The sequence below is a fragment of the Xenia sp. Carnegie-2017 genome, unplaced genomic scaffold (assembly GCF_021976095.1).
Source record: "Xenia sp. Carnegie-2017 unplaced genomic scaffold, XeniaSp_v1 HiC_scaffold_14, whole genome shotgun sequence".
Lineage (NCBI taxonomy): Eukaryota > Metazoa > Cnidaria > Anthozoa > Malacalcyonacea > Xeniidae > Xenia > Xenia sp. Carnegie-2017.
Genome location: NW_025813447.1, coordinates 5,648,877 through 5,670,398, shown reverse-complemented (window position 1 = coordinate 5,670,398; position 21,522 = coordinate 5,648,877). Strand labels below are relative to the sequence as shown.

At 33.8% G+C, this 21,522-nt stretch overlaps 1 protein-coding gene across 1 annotated transcript in view; it reads right to left on the bottom strand.

Annotated features, from left to right (window-relative positions):
• Window positions 1-794: 794 nt before the first annotated feature.
• The window catches only part of LOC124433961 (cytosolic phospholipase A2-like), a 66,737-nt gene continuing 46,009 nt past the window's right edge, over window positions 795-21,522 (bottom strand). Inside the window, exons 9-18 of the mRNA XM_046983834.1 lie at window positions 19,333-19,469; window positions 18,042-18,252; window positions 17,388-17,502; window positions 15,728-15,865; window positions 15,469-15,555; window positions 15,292-15,399; window positions 14,912-15,028; window positions 14,612-14,781; window positions 2,111-2,300; window positions 795-1,341 (exon numbers count right to left, since the gene is read on the bottom strand). Coding sequence (XP_046839790.1) covers window positions 1,139-1,341; window positions 2,111-2,300; window positions 14,612-14,781; window positions 14,912-15,028; window positions 15,292-15,399; window positions 15,469-15,555; window positions 15,728-15,865; window positions 17,388-17,502; window positions 18,042-18,252; window positions 19,333-19,469 — 1,476 coding nt within the window. The 3' untranslated portion in view covers window positions 795-1,138. The remainder of the gene's footprint in view (window positions 1,342-2,110; window positions 2,301-14,611; window positions 14,782-14,911; window positions 15,029-15,291; window positions 15,400-15,468; window positions 15,556-15,727; window positions 15,866-17,387; window positions 17,503-18,041; window positions 18,253-19,332; window positions 19,470-21,522) is intronic.

Below are 21,522 nucleotides of genomic sequence, written 5' to 3'. Positions count from 1 at the left end.
CGAAAGCAAGTCGGACACAGGGACATTAACTTTGTCATATAAATGAAACAACTGCAAACGATTCTTCTTTACTCTTGAAAATCAGAAATGAAAGGTAACGTTCAAAAACAGCGAGACAGAAGAAAGAACGAAAGTTTCGTATCAAGTCAAATAATACTATATGATCAACTTTTCTTGTTTTCACCTGTTAGGTGTTTAGTGAGAAATGTGGAGCAGCTGTCTTTTTGTACAAGCCTCATTAAACGAGCTTAATCTGTACTGGCTTGATAAGACTAAGGTCGGATTTTCTCCTTTGGCGATTCGTTTTCTATTGCTCGTAGGAGCAATTCCCACCATGTCAATAGTGGGATCAGCATTATTTTTAAGTCATCTTTTCATATCGAGTGACTTGGCAAGAGATTGGTCTAGATCAAAGCAAGAATCTTCCATTGTACCGAACAGAGAAACGAATTTGAAGTAGGCGACCATTGCGGTCTATTTTTGCGAACAAAATAAGTCCATTTTCTTTGCCTTTGAGCAACTGTTTCCTTTTTAGGAAACTTATGCATAGATATTCCTTCTGTATGAGAGTCGTTGGTGCAACGAACTAAATTAAGACCACCAGCAAAACAATGTTTACTTCCAGGAACGCTTTTTCGCTATCAAAATTATAGGCCATAATAAATATGTGTACAATTTATGCCGTCACAAGGCCCATGAGAAAAATTGGCAAAGGAAGTGCCAAAAAACGAAACTTTGGAGAGCTATAAAATCGGTTTGAAGAAGTTAAATGAAATTCTGTTTTCAGATTCGTATTCAGCGCCTCAACTTCTATTTGATTAGCTCAGATTTTTATCTATCATTACATGAACAATTCGTGCTGATTTAAAACTGTGTACATTGAAGTACATTTGTTTCAAAGACATTAATTACAAAGAAGCTTGTTTGTATATTTATTTAAAGGTAATTGCGGATAAATGCCAAAATCACAAGTTCTGAAAGTTTGACATGTGGTGAGAGGCAATAAAATATTTTGGCTTTTTGCATTCCGTTGGATAGCAAAAATACAGTACGAAAATTTTTTGTCGCGATCAGTACATCAAATTTATCAAAAAACAAGTATATATCAGTAATTATTTAAGAAAATTTTGCTTTTTTCTTAGCGAGGTTGCCGTATTCGAGCTAAAATCTTCTCCTTGATCATTTTGATATTTGCCAATGTGTTGTATTTCATCAGCTGATGAAGACGGTCGAACTGTTCGTGACTGTATGTGAAATTGAAAGATGAATACGGTTGATTGGGATCGTCAAAGATGGAAAAGTTTCCAAATTTCTTACTCTTTTCTGTCACACGACGTACTCCTTGAAATGACAAAACAATGATATAAAAGTAAATGTCAGTGAGTGAAATATAACTTGAGTTTATTTAAATTATAAAAATATAATTTGCGTCTTTCAGCTACTTATTAATGAACAATGTATAATTAAGTTCGTATGATCTTTGCTTTAAAAAAAATTAGGTTTTTAGTTTCATTAAATCACTTATGGCATCTAATAAAAAGACTGCCGAAATGTATGTTGTTATTTGATTTACATCGTAATTTCGGTTCTCAACAGTTCTTTTTTCAACTACCTAGTTGTGATTTACAATGCCAATACCTAATTTAGGCAGTATTTAACATTATTTCTTTTTTCTTACTCTCTATTGTTCTTCGATATGCTATATGAAACAGTGAATATGTTTACATAATTTGGCCATGGAACACCAAAAAGAAACAATATTAAAATAAGAAAAACATGCATGTTGCATGCGTATTCTTTAGTAAGAAAATAGCTGGTTTGTAAAAATATTGTTATCAACTGGTTATTAACCAAACTTAACAACGGGCGACAATTTATTCAACTTTACTTGATTCATTACCGACAAAAGTGTTATAAATAATAAATTGTTAAAATAGCTTTACTTGGGTGTCTTGCTATGAAGAAGCCATAAAAGTCAATTTCGGGATTTTTCTGAGCTAAGTTAGAAATTATAAGTGCTAAAAGTAATAAGACAAAAGCCTGACTCGTTTCTAATATCGTACCAAAGACAATTTGCAAAGACAACAAATAATTGTACTAAGTATTCTACCTGGTTTTTCAAATACTTTGAAACTCTTGTTTATGATTGGAAAATGAAATATGATCGGACAGTTTGGATTGCATGGGTCTTCAAACACATAGCATTCTTCAATTACAGGATTGTTCAGCACTGGGTTATTTTCAATTGGAGGGAACGGACAATCGTTTTCCTTTGCCCACTTCTCAGCTTTTAAAAGAGCCTTCAAACAAAACAAAAATATTCTCAATATATACATGTAAAAAATATTCTTTAAGTTATTTTCATAACAGAAATACCTTTACTTGCGATGTTAGATATTATGCAGAATAAGAGAAAACAAAAATCTTTACAAAATAGAAATGCACCTGCGTGTCTGGAAATAAAGTCGCACAAAATTTGGCTTCATCAAAACAATCTGAAGGTAGCGTTGCAGTTGTATTCATTTCATTGGTAAACACACGGCTAATAGTAGCGGACGAGAAAATAACTTGTACGAATTACGAAACTCCAAAAACAAATCTTTTTTGTTTTAATTTGGCAAACGAAACTTAACATCACGCACACACTATTTTCGGCACTTAAATTTTTGTAAAGGAACTCATAGCTAACCATAGCTAGAAGGCATTTTGCTGTAATTGTTTGTTTTACATGACAAAAAGTTAAAAACTGAAACGTTTTTGTTCCAAAGTAGCAACTATTATGTGCAAGATACTTACGAAATTCGTACGTATAACATAAAAAAGCAAATAAAATTTTAACCAAATATCAGTTTTGGAAAATATTTTTCACGGAAACCATTATTACTTCTTCGACGTAGAAAGTTAGAGAAGAGAAAAAGCAATTTTAGTAAAACCTTACATGAGATTTGGTTTTAAAACATAAATGAAATTATACCCATCATCTATTAGATAAATTGATGCACAAGCAAACGAAATCCTTCAAAAGCATTTTATTTTATATGTATCTAATACTTTTTTGCATTTCATACAATTAAAAACATACGTACATGATTATTTCGAAAATCATTTTTTACAATAACTAATGGTTTCTTGAAATAGGTTTACTTACAAATCCCAAATATTCCAAGGAGAAACTCATGTAAGTTAATGGAGATATCAAGTTGAATTCTTTCGAAATAAACTAGTACTTGATGCATTGTTTGAGATGTGTATAAAATGAGTGATGTCATTGTTTTTCACTATTTCCACCGTTGACATTTTCCATGTCAAAATGCGTATTTAATAGAAAGCATCCTAATTGACTGATTAAAGATCAAGCTCCATAACCTTTCATACCTCAATACTTTATGAGTTTATTGTTGAACGAAACAGAAAAAGACCTCGCTAAAAACTATTGGTATAGACAGGTTTCTTTAACAAATCTCACGTAACGTGCAGAGTGTTTGGAGGTCAAATTTGGCTTAAAAAAAGGATTTGGCGTTTCTATTTTAGGTTGCCTTCCATCTATTATAGTTCAATGGGTAAATTAGAATGCAAAAACACACAAGTTTTAGCTGAATTGCTTCAATATTAAACTATCAAAACATGCAAGTCATGAATTTCCATAGACTTACATTTGAAAGAGAAAAAATAATAACGAACGTCTTCGAGAGGACGTAAAAATAGCAAGTTTCACGTCATAAAAAATAATAAGACGACGTCACAAAGGCGGCCGAAGTAAAACAACCGGAAGCTCATGATAGATTACGTAATATTCACGTCGTCTTAGACTTCGCATCCTCAAGTCTAAATCTGTTTACTCACGTGAGAAACATGACGAGGGAATATGTATTTCACAAAAGTTTTGTTCACTTTCCAGAAAAATTAATTCCTTACAAAAGTTTGCCGGTGTAAAATATTCTTTTTCTGAAACTTAAATTTTTAGTTTTATATCCATTTTATTTTTAATAAACATTGAACATTGTGTGTAATAAACATTGAACATTGCTAAAAAATTTGCAATGATTTACATTGGCCAGAAGCAAACTTTTCATAAAAATGTTATAAAGTAGATCAACATCATTTGTGGCATGATTCTTAAGTTTTGTAATTTGAGCTGGCTCCTAAATGAGATATGAGTGCTTTTTTCCTCACAATCTTTTTCCACTTTTCAATTTGGACTTAATTACAACGTATTTATCATCGTTACTACAATCAAAATATATGAGAAGTGCCAAGAAGTGTGATTGATTCGAGCAGAGAAGCGACGACTTTTTGGAATGTCAACAATTATGATAGAATGCCGTGTACAAAATATGCAAGATAAAAGGCACTGCACTGCGTCATAAAATGACGAAATTGGGACAAAGTTTTAATTTTTATTTGTCATCAACAGTCACGAAAAATGCAAAAGAATCAACAAATGCTTGTAAGACGGCAAAATATGGCTAAGATGTGTTTTGGATGGTAAAATATAGTCCACCGTATGTCAATGAACAAAACAATATCACTTTCAAATAATGCGTGATTAGAGTAAGTTAACTGTTCTTTTTTGTCTCATGTGAATTTTTTGAAAATATGAAAATTCAGTCTCTACCAAGAATATTTCTGCACATATGCAAGTGACATATGATATTAAGTGATATTAAGTGATATGATATTAAGTGACATATGATATTCTGCACATATGCAAGTGACATATGATATTATGACATATTAAGACCCGTTCACACGATCCGATTTGTGGGATCTTAAAAGACGGATCGCATGAACACATATAAAGTGAGCTTACGATATTCGGAAACGTCACTCTAAAAAATTGGATAGGAATAAAACTTGTTCTATGTTCATCTGACAAGATCAGGGGAAGCCGAGTAATTAAATTACATAGATTTGAAAAAGACTTGGAAACAACAACAAAAAATACAAAAATATATATCGATAAATTTACTGGATAACAAATGGCTGCTCACACGACTATAAATATCCAAACGAATATAAATGTCAATAAAATCATCGGAACGTCTAAACAAGCAATCAAAAATGTCGGAACCGAAACAATCTTATCCGACAAATCGGATCATGTGAATAGGCTATTATACAGGTCTTTGACTAATACATACAATTCTATGATTTTAGGCTTTGCTTTTCAAATATTACGTACACAATTGTGTATCTGCCACGAAGGCACTGCCAAAATTTTAATAAGCAAATGAACAAAACAATATCACTTTCAAATAATGCGTGATTAGAGTGAGTTAACTGTTCTTTTTTGTCTCATGTGAATTTTTTGAAAATATGAAAATTCAGTCTCTACCAAGAATATTTCTGCACATATGCAAGTGACATACAAATCATTAAGACCCGTTCACACGATCCGATTTGTGGGATCTTAAAAGACGGATCGCATGAACACATATAAAGTGAGCTTACGAAATCGGATCATGTGAATAGGCTATTATACAGGTCTTTGACTAATACATACAATTCTATGATTTTAGGCTTTGCTTTTCAAATATTACGTACACAATTGTGTATCTGCCACGAAGGCACTGCCAAAATTTTAATAAGGAGGTGGGGGTTTAGGTGGTGGCTTAGGTGGTGGCGGTGGGTGGTGGTGGTGGTGGTGGGGTTCTGTCAAAAACTAGCATGGCAAATATCAAACGAAATAAAATGTCCATTTTGGAAACACAAGGACTTCATTTTATAGTAATCTGAGAGCTTGCATTTCTGGTACGTTTTGCAATGATCAAGCGTATAAAATTACCAAAGCATAAGGTCATTTGAGGTGAACGATTTAAAAAATGCTTCACAAGGAGGAGGGGGTAGCACTCCCCAATTTATGAAAAAAATAAACGATATTACCTTTCATAACTGATTAATGTAATGCAATATATAATAACTTTTTCTAAACATCGATGATCGTGAATCGTTTTTATCTTATACGTGCAACTAATCGTTGAGTGTTCTCAGAGAAACTTCCACAAATATGCGAGTCGCTACTTATGTTTTCTCTTTTTCTATTATTCTCATAATTCTTTCCTGTCATCAATTTACGTCACTACTGATTAACATGAGAAGCACGCATGCGCTTTTGGGTTTCGCATCCGTATCATCAAAGACCTTTAAGTAAAACAGGTAATTATATTGACCATTCTAGTCGATTATAAATGTTTTGAATGGTAAGTAAAGTCGTTCTAGTGATTATCAATAAATTTGTATTATAGACTAACAATTTGTACCTATTAGCCTGTAACAGATCTTATTTTCAACAATTCGGAGCATGAAGAAAAATGATCAAACTGTACAGTCTGTTGAAACGCTTAAGCATACATATAGCAAAAAATGGTTAAGTCGAACAATACACCTTCAACTAGTTGGCATAAACATGATGAGCATTCTGAAAACCAGTCTGGACGATTATGTTGATTCAGTGGGCTTAAGAGCATCCAACGCAGACCACCAAGCTTTCTTGGAAAACGGTTGCGCCAAAATGCGCAAAAGGTAGGTGAGTCAACCGCAACCCCGTCATCAGGTAAGACCAGTAATATCAGGTAAGACCAGTAATAAAAATTAGTTTAATAATACAGCCCTACTAAAAGAGATTGAACTCAATTTATCTGAGGCTGTCTCAGCAGGGCCAAGAATTCATAACATTTCAAACAAAACATGGGGCCTGGTGCTATCCAGCAATAAACTTAAAACTATATTGGCTGAGTACCACAAGCCTGAAAACAACGAAAGAATGTCAGTGCCAAAAGTAAACCAATAAATCTGGGATCAAAGGCTGCACACAAGAAAACGGAGTGACATAAGATTGAGCAAAATTCAAAGAGTTCTTCAAAAACCATCGTTTTCATTGCAAACCACCTGTGACCTTTTGGTAGGTGGTCAAAATATGGACGGAAATAGCGTAAAACCCTTTATTTCCAACGCTATAGATGCAGTTGCCTTTGTTGGGCATGCTGTAGGGGACTTTCAAACTTACGAAGAGAACCAATTTTTCATGATTTGCTGAACGAATTTCACAGCTTAAGTAAGCAAGCTGACAATTTTTTACACTCCCCTGCATGATGCAAAAGGACCTTGTAACCTCAGTCGCTCATTAGGCAATACCAAAAATAGGGGTAGTTTGCTAAAGTTTATCGACCTTCGTACCAAACAAAGAATCTCCTTACGAGCGAAATTACATGGGTAACGGTGACAACATTGAGAGAGGAAGTCGACAGTTTTTTGGGCGAGGCCAAAGAAAAGGGCCTATCAGGAGAAAACAGTCGAAATGATAACATCGCTGGAAGAAATCCAGTTATCAGTGAGTGTGTTTTCCACACAAATACAATTTCTTCAACAGTACTTATCATATCGAGTTAGAAAACTGGTCAAACATTATTTCAGATGTGGAAATATTACAAATAGTTAAGGGCGCCAAAATAGATTTTTTTGAGACACCTTGTCAAGTATGTTGCCTTAAACAAAGGTTATCTCATACAGATATAAATATTATAGATAAAGAAATAGCGCTAATGCTTTCACACAGAATTATTGAAACTGTTTGCCATAGCGAAGGCGAGTTCATTTTGACTGTGTTCACTAGACGAAAGAAGGACGGCCGTCACAGACTTATTCTCAATTTAACTTACCACCACTTCAAATGTTTCGATATAATACTTACTTGACAGAACAAAACTGTTACATGGCATCTCTAGACATTAAAGATGCTTATTATTCTGTTGCAGTTGACGCTGCAGATGGAAAATTCCTTTGATTTACATGGAAGGGGGTTTATACAATTTAATTGTTTGCCAAATGGCCACCATTAGCCGAGCCACCATTAGCAGAGCTACGTCAGCTTGGACACACGATTGCTAGTTACATTGACGACGTGTTCCTTCAGAGAAACATATAACAAGTGCGTAGTTTGTGTAATTGCTACTTTGAAAAAGTTTGACGCTTTATTTTTCACCCTGAAGAATCCGTTCTTAACCAAAATGAAATTATTATTACGCTGTTAGGATTTGTTTTAAACTTGATTGTCATGATTATATGCCTAACTGTTGAGTCATTCTCCGCAATGCAGTAATTTAGGTACAAAAATTTGGGAATGGTTTATGAAGCGTAAGATAAGGCAGCAGATTAGCGCAGCTCACGTGCCAGGGATGAAATGCTGACGTTGATTTTCAATCCAGAAATAGACAAAGTAATACTGAGTGGGCTCTTAAGCGGAAACACTTTAATGAGACATTATTAAAGCTACATTTTTCCCCCGACATGGACATGTTGCTTCACAACTGAACACACAGTTCCCGACTTATGTATCTTACCGACCTGACCAGGGGCCAAGGCAGTTGACGTATTCTCAAATGATATATCCAATATAAAGTTTTATACTATCCCTCCTTTTGTGTAACAGGACCTTTTTTATAAAAGATTTAGGAGCAGGCAGCAACGGGAGTATGAATACTTCCGAACTGGCCGTCACTCGAAAGCAAGGAAGATATGCATTTGAGTCCACTTGAAACCGGAACGGTCCCTTCTCAGTCTACCTGAGACACCACATGTATTTCATCTATTGCACAAATCGCTGAGACTTCTGGTTTGCCTAGTACCCGGTAAAAATCAACAAGGATTAGATTACATCAGGATACGATTAATGTAATCTTGGATAAACAGCACAGATAAACATAAAGCTCGTATCTTTTCGGGTGGAAAACGTTCTGTGATTAACAGCACATTTCTAGTGAAAATGCTGAATTGCGGGAGGGTTTTGCTTTTCTAACGTAGTACACTGCCAAAACCTAGATTATAGTGGAATAAAAACTGTCTTAGTGATAAATAATGACCGCACTTTTCGAGAGCACCCTTCGGTAATACGTTTTCTTAAAGGTATCTTTGGGTTGAAGCCGTCATTACCACTTTACACACAAGTTTGGGATGTGGACGTGGTGCTCAGATATTTTCAATCTAACAATTACCCTCACGTCTTGAGTCTCAAGGATCTGACTAAAAAACTAACTACTTTACTCGTCTAAATAAAAGCACAAAGTTGCCAAACCCCAGCAAAATTAGACATTTATTAGTTGAAAGACATGCCTGATATAATAGTTTTCCACATTCGTAACAAGCTGAAAACAACCAGACCAGGTAAACACATGGAACATATAGAAATTTTATCATACCCAAAAGATAAAAAAGTATGCCCAGTTGCACACATTAGAGAGTAGATTAAAAAAACCAAAAATCTACGCCATCATCATTAGTTGCTTGTAAGCTATCACAAAACACATAGTGCCGTCACCAATGCCACGATTAGTCATTGGGTCATGACTACTCTAGGTAATGCAGGAATCGACACTAGAACATTTTCAGCTCATAGCAGTCGTGCTGCATCTACCTCTTCAGGTTTATCACCAGGTATACCACTAAACGTTGTACTAAGTGCGGGGAGTTGGGGTGGAGAGTGTGGTGGTCTAATGCTACGACGTTTGCCAGACATTATAACAAACCAATCGATGCAGACTTCGGCCACACATTGTTAAATGAATATGCAAATAAATAATAAGACTCTGTCCTTGTTCTTTACCAAGGTTTTCATGAAAATATGTGAATCATTACCGTTACGACTAGGGTTACGACAAAACCGTGCGGCAAGGCTAATATTTGCTTTATCAACTGGTGCCCACAGCTCTGAAATCTCGTGTTAATTCGTAGTGACGTAGACTGATGGCAGGAAAGAATTAAAAAATTAAACGAGACTTACCTTTAAGTCGAAGTTTGATTGTAATTCTTTCTTCTCATCAGTCAGGAACTAAGGAGTACATGCCACTCAGGGAGGAATTACCCTTCCCGCTCTCCTTCGTTCCATGTAAGCACCAGTGAGGTCTTTGAAATATGCCTATCAGACAGCGCGGGCGTACTTCTCATGTTACCCCTTCGTTCCTGACTGATGACAAGAAAGAATTACACTGAAACTTCGACTCAAAGGTAAGTCTCGATCAATTTTTAAATTACAAGTATTTATCACGTGCAGTACTTAATAAAGCTGATTATAACTTGATCTATTGTGTAGAAGAAGAGGAACATAGTAAAGAAAAACATGCATAAATTAAGAAATAAAGACATTCCCTATGTTTGCAGACTCTTATACAGATAAATTTAAATCAAGCGTTTATTTTTTCCTCTAAAGAATATCCATGATTCACTTGCATATTCTCTTTGATTGATTGCTAGACTTAAAATTGTTAAACTCAGATCAGTTTGAACAGTCTAATGCAAATACTGCCACAGACCAATTAGCGCACACGTTTTATTGTTTTTATTTTACAATCGATATTAACTTCTCCATATATTTTAGACATTGTTACGTCACTGGATGGAAGCAATTAAATACTTCTTCAGAAGATGAAACAAAAACTACAAGTGGCAAAACTTTAGAAGCATTTTTAGTTAAAGGACAATGGCAATGAAATTTTTTTTTTCATACGTTTATCATAGATAGCTATGGAATACTTAATTTCGTGCTTTCGTGTCTCTTTGCTGTTGAGAAAATTTGACGTAAAGTTGAATCCTTATCCGCCATTTTGGAAAAAAAGCCTTATGCTAAATTATGCCGGAATACATTACTGATGTCATTGGCTGGTATCAACCATTGAGTTCTATAATAACTGGAGCGGCTAACTTTACTGTGGCGAGGACGCCAAAAAAAATGGCGGCCAAAGGACGTATTTTCGCTAAAATGATCGCTTTGCAGAAAAATAATATTCTCGACCTCCCCCCTGGTGTCTATAGTAAATTATAAAGAATTCTTCAAAAACAAACACGATATCACAGAATATGGATATCGTAGTTCCATATTCTGTGACGATTCTTTTTTGGCATTTCTTTTATAATGCCAACACTTCAATCGTTCAATTGCTGGATGTCGTAGTTTCCACAAAAAGGAACATATCGCTTCTCACAGGTGAGGTAGTTGTTTGTTTTGTTAGTCCGTCAACGATTGAAAATCAATTTTACATGCACTTGAAAAGCCATAAAATACATATTAAAGATCGTATTTTTTAAGACGGACTTGAACGCCAAATATACTCATGTTTTCCTGTTTTTGTTTATAAAATTCTGCATACTTTTCTGTCATTTGTTAATGTATGAAATCGTAAATTTACCCATTTATTTGCAAAATAGTTTCCCTAAAGCAAAAAAGACGCTGCACACATTTTGCTCTGTGAGTAAGTATCAAAAAGAAATGATCAGCCCCAACGGTACCCATGATTTGGAGCAGAACTTGTTATGTTTTATTTGCTGACAACATGCAGGGAAGATCAAGGAGTAAAGATGACTGGAAGATGTTATTGACCAGGCAGGGTCTTAAAAAATGATAATGCTGTAAAGATAATTGATTTATTGTCTGCCCTATCCAGAGTTATTTAATTTGATCATGGTCAAATACTATGGATGGAGACAATGGATTCACTAATGATGCCTTGAATGCTTTGAAGTTAAAGTTCATGATCCAAAGAAAGATGTTAAGAAGGTTGTGTGTGTTATGATGCTTAATGAAATGTCAATTCACAAACATGTAAAATGGAAGGCCATAAAGTTTGTGTCTATGTAAACATTTGTACTGAGATTGATGATGAGTCGATGCAGATGTGAAGCTTCAAACTGTATAAGCCATTGGGTTTTATGTAACTTAATGTTTAAATCATGTCATATCTTTATCAAAATATTTTAGTTGAGTGTTGTTTGAATGTTACTAATATCTAATGCACTATACTGAAGCATTAAAGATTCAGTGATGAAACCTTTAAAGTTACTGTACTGTATATTTCTTATATATTTCTTATATTTCTTTAAGAAAAATTTGAGCTTATTTACATATTGGAGTACAGAATGGAGATTTATCATATGCATTATTGCTGCTTTTTTAAAGAAACGTTTTTCACTTTTCAAAGCTTTTCTACAAATTTTTTGCTTCTTATTTCTTATCATGAGATTGATGATATAGAGGTAATATAATCGAAGAATTTCTAATTTCTAAAAAGCTTTTAAGCTTCTAGCATAAGAGTACACTATAGGTATGTAATTCATTTGGTTTTATTGCCTTGCTATGACATATCTACTTGCACTTCATCATTCTTGTATGAAGAAAACACCAGATGTGGATACTCAGAGAACAAAATGCACTAGCAACTGCTTATGAAATTTATTATTGAGGTGAAAACTGTGTTAATCATTCAAATTATAGTGCACTTTTATTGCAAATATAGGAAAAACAAAACAAAGTGAAAAAGAAAGGTAGAAGTATTTAAACTACAAATGAATTATAAACACCATTGGAAGCATAAGTGTTTTGATGATTATTTGCATTTCGCCCAATTCATATATCAATACAACAAAATCAAAATGTGCTACAACTTTACAAGTATTTGATGCAGTTGCACTTCAGAACATCACAAAAAGGTTACTTAAAGTAATTTCTATACAATATTGTTTGTTTTCATTTACCAAACCTATGCAGACTTGAGTCTTTTTGAAATTTAACATGAAACTCAATTACAGAAAATCCGTAAATACTAGAGATTTAATATTTACTTTTTTAAAAAAACAAGTAAAAATCCTACAATTGTGGCGAAAAAAGCCATTGCCCATTGCATGAAAAGAAGCAAAATAGCAATGATAACAAAAAAGCTAACTTCTTTCTCGTGAACCGTGGAGATGAACTTTTTTGTATAGACTAAAGAGTTTAATCGATCAAACAAGTTTGACGCTGGTAAGAAAACGACGCACATCTGCATTCATACATGTGTAGCCGACATATAGGTCTTACGTCGATAGTTATAAATGCATCCTTGTCAGCTACTCATCAGACAGGGGACAGTTTTCTTCAAGATACCGACACACGTCTATCTTTAACACTCTTTCTGACAGCATATTGTCCCTAAATTCTTGGTGTGTTGTCAAGCAATACTCTCCTTGAGTTTCTGTTTGCCTAGCAAAGCCTCATACTCATCGTATTCAAGCGCTTTTTCAAGGCAACAAAAACACTCGATTGCCTTTTTCGACAAAGTACAATGTCCACATTTAGAGTTTGAAGGCGCCAAGCATTTGCTCTCTCAACTTCAGCATCTATTTCATCCTCCGACGAGGACAAGTCGCCCCGCTCACTCTCCTATTCGAAACCGCTTTCTTCACTTGTTTCGGCCTTCATTTAAGGTTCATATTGATAGGGCAGAACCTACCCCGGTTGATTTTCGTGCATGTCATCCATTACAGAAAAAAAAACCCCGTAAAATATGCTTTAAATGTGTTGTAACGCCGTCAATCACAAAGTATATTGTATTGTTGTTTTGACTGCTTACCAGCCAATGACGTCATTACCGCTCGAGATAATTTTATCAAAATTTTATCCAACATGACGAAATTTATAAAACTTTTGCTGCAAATATCTCAGCAACAAAATATTTTTGAAAACAAATCTTGCTATTTTAGTTGTTAGACATCACAAAGGTTCAAAAATATGCCATAAAAATTTTCGTTGCCAATGTCCTTTAATAACTCAAAAAACCTTCAGTTTTTGTTATAATCAAATCATAGTTGTAGAGGTTTCTTGTACTATTATCCCATTTTACCAAAGTAAAATCATAATTGAAAATGTGCTGTTGAAAAAAAATAAGAACCCTGAAACAAATTTCCTTAAAAGTAGATAAAACCAGTTGCTGTGTAATGATTTTCGGTCGGAGTCTAAGAATTAAGGTTTTTAATATAAACGACGAGATTTTGTGAATAGACATGTTTCGACATTTCACGATTCCATCTTCAGTATTAGTGAATAATTACATAAATACAGAGCCCACAAAAGTAATATGACACAGTTACAATATGATACATATATAAATATGGATAAATTATAACAATAATGAGGAAATGAGATTAATTGGCAGGGAGCGTGTTACAATCTAGATCTATGCTGTGTATGTCGTGAGTAATGTCAGATGTATGGTAGGTTAAAGTATTGAGTTTTTATTTTGGAATTTTCGTTTGTGTTTGTCTTGGTCGTCGTATCAGGAGTTTCTGTGTTCAGTTTGAGGTATACTGGCCAATGTCGCGTCATCTATGCACTAGGGAACATACCACAACATACAAAAACTCTCATATCTACCGACATCTTCTTAAATCTCATTCATCTAAAACCAACTATTCACCCTCTTACTTCAAAATCATTGACATTCCCAGACACCCCATTCTCCCTTAAAATCAAAGAAGCACTCCACTTTTACAAAACTAACCATGACCTCAATGTTCAAGATTTTAGATTTAACACAATATTTAGTTTGTAACACCCTCCTCATTTCCTCATAATTGTTATAATTGATCCATATTTATAATTTATCATAATGTTATTGTGTCATGTTACTTTTTTAAAGTTTGTATTACGTATGTAATTATTCATTAACATGAGATGTGGAAACATGTCCTTTCTCAAATAACTCGTCATTTATAATAAATGCACATTAGTGATAGTGCTTCAAAAAATTTATAGAATTAAAGTTTTATAATACATACAGGAACAATACGATATACTCGCTTATCAACTTACACTAAACGGCGGCTCTTTGTCACTATCTCGCTGAGAAAAATCAAACGACAAAATTATTTCGACTTTTCGCTCTTGTCGTAGCAGAGTTGGATAAGGAGAGTTAAAAGCAATACCAGCATCAATAAGGCACATAGTCTTATGGTTTCCGGTTGCTTCATCAAAGGAAGCATCTAGAAAGTAACAGTGGACTATATAAATCTCTTAATTTGCAAATTTTTTCATACTGGGGCATAAGTTGAGGTACTTGAACAAAACTTGGTTTTGGTAGTGGAGCAAAACTTTTTATTAAGATTGATTTACCGTGGTCTTTCCTGAATTTCAATCCTCGTAACATGTTAAAAACTTCTGCAGATTTACCACGATGAGTCGCCAGAAAATTGTGAAGGTCAAACGCTTCTGTTAGCCACCATTCATTATCTTGAAAATATACATAAAAACGAAAAGCAATTGTTTGTATATGTAATAATTTGTAGTTTACTAAATTTTTTGTTTAAAAATGATCTCAACACTGGCTGCATGGTACTCTTTAACTAGTTATAGATTCTTAAGTTATAAAAAGAAGGTTTTATTGAATTGCTGATAGCTGTTGAGGAAAGCAATTTATTGGGCAGTGAAGCATTTAAAAAATAGTTTTCCAGAGAGTGCGCTCTTTACAAACCCTTTCTATGAACAAGACTTACTTGTTTCATCCTCAGTTGAGCCGGGTCCGTCTACGTCATCGTTGTCGTCATCGTCGCTGTCGTCAGATTCAGCCTTGCATTCCTTTGCCTCATCGATGGCAACCTTGCCTTAAAAAAACGTTCAAAAATTCAAACATAGTCAATGAAAGAACAATAATTAAAAAGTATAATACGTACTTGTTTCACTTTCCAATTCTTTGTCAGATTTTTTTCCATTTTTAAAAAGTTCAGTCAAAGCAATACTGAATGCACTACCCCAAATTCCTAGTAAGGGTTTCAATGAGAAAATTCGTTTTTATAATCTTTATTTTCAAACAATGATAAAATTGCGTATTAGGTCTTAGGCACAATTTATAGTACTCAACCTGAACGTGAATAAGTATATATTCCTTGTTCAATGAAAGACCTTCCTTCTCAGGCAAAAAAATCTATTTACCTTGTAAATATGACAGTGGTGGTTCCAAAAACTTTTTTACAAGCTGTCCTTTGTAGAATTTCCCTCCAAACTCTTGAGTTTTTCCAAAAACTCCATACTTTGCAAAACCATACTCGAATGGTGTGAACTCAACCCACTCTAAAAAAAGAGTATAAATTTGCCGTTTCTGTCAGACGATCAGCTTCTACACTTAAGCTATATTTTGCACATTTGATTCGGTGACGCAGTCGTATTTAGTTTAAAAAGAAGTTAATTAACATGCAATATTTTTAAGAGCAAGATTTAAAACTCATACGCTTTCAGTTTTGAAAAAGTTGTCTTGTTAAGTGGTAATGCCTCGAAGGCTTCTTGGTTTTGGTGTCAACTTATAGTCTTCCAAAAACTGGTCATAATTTTGAAAAATTTTTCTGATGAAGCATATGATTTTAATGACATAAAAAAACCTTCATTGTATAAACATGATTAGTTAATGAAATAATAGCTTTGATCTATGTTTGCAGTTTCCTTGATAACAATATAGCTAAAAACTGCTCCGGAAGCTGAGAGAAACGTAAAAGCTATTGTTTATATCAATACGTTCTTAAGAAAAAATAACAGGAAATGCATGAAATTGATCGTTGCAATAACTTTGTTTGAACATACACAATAATCGTATGCATTCAAAAAAGATCATGCTAACTAGGAGATGGATTCATATATAGGGTCACTTATGAGGTCACACTTAATACAGCATTTGTAAAAAACTGATTGCAGTATAATGTGCTTTCTTCAGTGGCATTTTTTATGCAATGTAAGCTACTTATTACTGGCATTACTCAGTTCATTACTCAGGTTCTACTGACTGGTTGGATAGGAAAAAAAGCAATTACAAGAGCCAATTAAAATAAAACATTTCAAGGGCGGGGAACTTAGATGATTGTAAACAAAGGCACGTAAATGGCATGTGTAATTTTTTTGGCAACCGAGTCTACTTTGTTTTGGCCTCGTTGGAAGAAATGGTGTTCCAAAAAAACAAGCTGGTCGATATTAATAAATCACAGGATAAAATGCACTTACGTTGAAGTCGAATTTTAAAAACTGCAGAACAGACGAAATTTTTCCATGCATATGAATAAGTGATAGCATAGTTTCTCGTGCAAATTAAAAAAAACGCGTATTTGTGAGTTTTTCAAAGACTTCAAATTGCACTTGTTATTCGGACTAATGCACTTTGACATTCTTTGAAAAACCCAATCGTACACGTTTATTCCAAATTCTACTTCAAACCATGCTATTATAGCTGAAGCTACCTATTTAAAGTTTCATTCAATTTTTTATACACATTATATAAATCCCAAATCGTTAACCTAACATAGCAAAATATGCATGATTTATTAAAATCACAATAAAAATTGAAAAATATAAAGACTTTTTGTTATAAATCTTTTCGCAAATTTACGAACTCATTAGTGGTGTGTCTAACATTGCACTCACAACTAGTGATTGTTACTTGCTTATGACACAATAGTGGCAGAACAGTGCCTACATAAAATCGACTTAAACCAGTTTATCATATATTGACAGAATTACATGCATGAACGTCTGCAAGATTTCATTGAAAATTTATGATCAATATGTGTCGAAATGAATAAATTGTTGTGCATAAAGTGAAAACAGATACCATTAAACTCATTCGCGGGATGATCCAATCGCACACGAATAGCTGTGGTGATGGGTAATGGTGCTTTCCCACTTCCTAATCTCTCACTTTGCTCACTAAGTTTTGCATCTATGTTCTAAAAAGGATAAAAGAGAATACCTTTATATATTTTCATGGTCTCTAGAGTGTTGAAAGTTAAATAACATTAGAGATATGGAGCAAAATAAATTGGACTTTTTTGTAGCCACTATTAGCTATAAACACTTAAATTTATGATATAATGGGTGTACTTCTTGTACAGTTTATTTACGATCCTTTTGCACAAAATTACTGCTGCAACTTTTAAATCATGTTTTCATTCTCCTTGAGGACTGATCAGCGAGGATATATAAAACAGGTTGTTTAACATCAATATAGATAATTTAATGTTACACAAATTTTTTTGATGTGAAACACTGTGGTCTATTATTTCAAGGATTATATTTGACGATTTATATGCAAAGAAGTCTGATTAAATTGTGAAAAGATAGACAGTTTTGAAAGTAAAAGACACATTTTACATCGCTGGATATGAAAAGATAAGGTTTTAAAGTTTTCCAAATCACACAACGGGTGAATTGGCAATATTTATAGCAGGATCATATATTCTGTCAATGATCAATCTACTGATCTTACATCAAGTAAACTGTCACCAATGAAATATCCAAAGAGATCAACCAGCCTGGTGAGTTGTCCTTGCCTTCTCTTAGCTATCATACGAGAAAAGAAATTCATTTGAAGATGACTCAATGGACTAGTATTGAATCTTTCTCTCAATTCTTGTGCCATGTCCTCACAACTGATAGCGGTCGGCCAAGCATTCTTGTGGTACAAAGTTGATATATACCTATAATTTTAGGGTTATTAAATCAATTTTCTGAAATTATAGTTTATCTGAATGCATGATGTCGACAAAAATTGATCAATAAATATAAGTAGGTGCGATTGAGCTTAAGTGTAACTAAGTTGTCGACCAACTTGGTATATTTGCACTATAACTTTAAAAAACAATCTAAAACACAAAAATAAAATGAATGCATCTTAAGCTTTTGTATCGTTTTTGTTATCAAACACGGTTTGACATTGTTTGCATTTTTAATGAGGTCATATGCACACGTGTACGTTGCCGGAAAAATGGCGAAATAAGGCAGGTCGGACTGAAAGGGCCACCGTTTTTCTTTCATATATACATGTTCCAAGGAATTTTAATCCAAAGTTATTGACATTTAAATTTCTTCTCTCTTTTCTAAATGAATGTTCGAATTAACGATAACCCAACATTAACATCAATTAATTTCTTATATGTTATGGCTTGTTGTGTTTATTTTACAGCTACCAACAAACTGCGAGAAGATTCGACTAAGGAACGCGAAAAAAACATCATTTGCATTTAATTCCATGCATATAAGTTTTTTTTTACTCAAAAGTGAACAATTGTCCATAAAAAAGTGAAGTAACCTTGCATACATGGAATTAAATTATTGCATGCAAATTGCCATGATTTCAAAACAAAATTCTTGCAAACATGAGCATTGATGAAAATTGTTTCAAAAGTACCTCACCAGTACTTCGTTATAATTTTTTTCTGCACTAAAATTTGAGACGGTAAAATAAACCGTAGGAATTATGCAAACATATCCACATTAATGTTTTAAGTATAAGTCTTTTATCGTATGAATTTTGCCACTCACAAAAATCCTGCAAAAATCAAGAACTATCAGTAACATCAGCAGTTTAAAATGGATGAAACATCGCTTTAAGGTTAACATGAAATTTGGCAGTTTTAATAGACAATCCTGATACATTTTTTTACAATGTGATGTCCAGGAAGCTTTTAAAGATTCTTATAAATTGTACTAAACCATATGGATATTCCAAATAAATAGAAAGTTTAATTTGATTCTTAGAACTTTTTATGTTCACTAACCAAGATGATCCCGACAAGCCAGTTACAAATGTAGACCAGTCTAGAATACCAGATTCTTGTAAAGCACAGAATACTCCTGATAATCCACACGCAGCTCTGTAGCCACCACCTGATCCCATTATCCCAATTACAGGAACCTGTTTAGCCAAGAACAATACGATAATATCACAAACACATTATTGCACGTTTCAAACTTACATTTGATCAGTATATTATACTAATGTACATCGTCCAGGTTGGTATAGTTCTGAGAACGACTGTTTTTGTTGTTGTTGACTGACGTTTCGACAACCTTAGCGGTAGTCATCTTCAGAGTCCACTTCACTCTGAAGATGACTACCACCAGGGTTGTCGAAACGTCAGTCGACAACAACAAAAATAGTCCTTCTCAGGACTATACCAACCTGGACGATCTACTTTTGCAAACATGTAACGATACTCCCGAGTTCAAACCATTTATTATAATACACTAATGGAATGATTTTTTTAAAAGAACAGCAATGCCCATTTTTCAAGCATGGTTTTCTAATCATTATATTCATAAAATCATTATTTAATGATTATTTAAAAACATGGTATTAAAAATTAAGGAATTAAAAGTTAACTATAAGAATATTGCAAATAAAAGCTCACGGTAAAATTTGGCATTAAAAGTTCCAAAAGAAATGGTGCATTCAGAGCTCACCATTAAAAATTGAATTGTTTGCGACCATTTTTGTGAGATGAACCAAGAGTCCTTTTCGGGACTCTACAACCTAGATCGGCTACATTTACAAATATTTAACGATGCTCCCTGTAATGAGAATTATGTTACCAAAAGCAGGGTGGCCCCCGAGGAGGCAAGGGGATACCGACCTCCTGCCGGGGAATCCTACTCACCCCCCGTCAGGGAATGAATAAAGAAAAAATGTAATTTCCAATGTCAAATATTGCCGTTCGCTCAAAGTAATGTCACTATTGTCGACAATAATCTTCATACACACTAGCTTCTCACATCAAATTTAAAAACATAATAAAGTTACTTTGAAATACTTATTTTTGAATGTTCATTAGAGAACGGATATGCAAATGCTACATGAGATATATTTGCATAGCAATCGCCACGGCGATTGCTCACTATTAATTTTTTGTCGGTGGTTTTTTCGAAACTCGACTTTCAAATTTTGAAAGGAATTTTTTTGTAAAAACTGAGAAACTCTGCTGTTTAAGTTTTAAAGCAGCAATGAGCATCAGATTTTTTTAGTTTTACGTGTATTGCGATTCTTGCCATTGACAAATCACTGTCAAGCGCCTGGACAGCTAATGATGTTAGGAGTTCATTGCGGTCGAGGGAGCAAACTGGATTTGGTTACTGTAGTGAACAAGTTCAACGCTAGGTTTCCAAACTGTAGAATTGTTCTCTGAACATCAAACAATCAAATCGAATGATTCACCGAAGTTATATCTTACTTGTGCCTTACTAATATTACCTCTTATGTTCATAAATTATTTCCTAAAACACCACTGATTCAATATATACATGAAGTCAAAAAGAACAGCAAAACGTTAACGTTGAGATATTTTAAGTGCCAAACATAAGATTTAGGTTAAACATTTAAACATGAAAAAAATAATAGTATATCTAATAACTAATGGATTCTCGTCTTACTGTGATTGGAGCTCGGTATAGGTTACAGAAGATGTTCAACATGTTTATAAAGCTTTGTCATAGATAACTATTATTCAATTTAATTATTAATATCCAAAATTACTAGAAAACCCAGGGCAATCTTTTTACTTACTGTATAGCTTTGCTGTAGACAATCATATGTTTATCCCTAGGTTACATGCACGACTAGCAGGGCTGTTAGTACATCGGTATTGGTGGGGATATTCATATAGTCCGTTAGGTCAGACTAACTTCTTTTAAAATTAAATTTCTTTTCAAAAAAATCAATTAGGTAAAACCGAATATACGAAATAATAACCCATTACCCAAATTAGCGTTCTAGTTACGGCTCCCACAAGTAGTCGAATACGTAGTGTTAATTTTTCATGTAGATGTAAATTATTATTGCCAAAACAAAATATATGGTTCAATGATTTATTTAAAGTGAGGACTGATAATAATTTTTGAAAATCTTGTCTGAAAACAAGGTTTGCATGGAAAGTGCATTGTCACATCAGCTTAGCAAGTCAGCCCTCACGTCG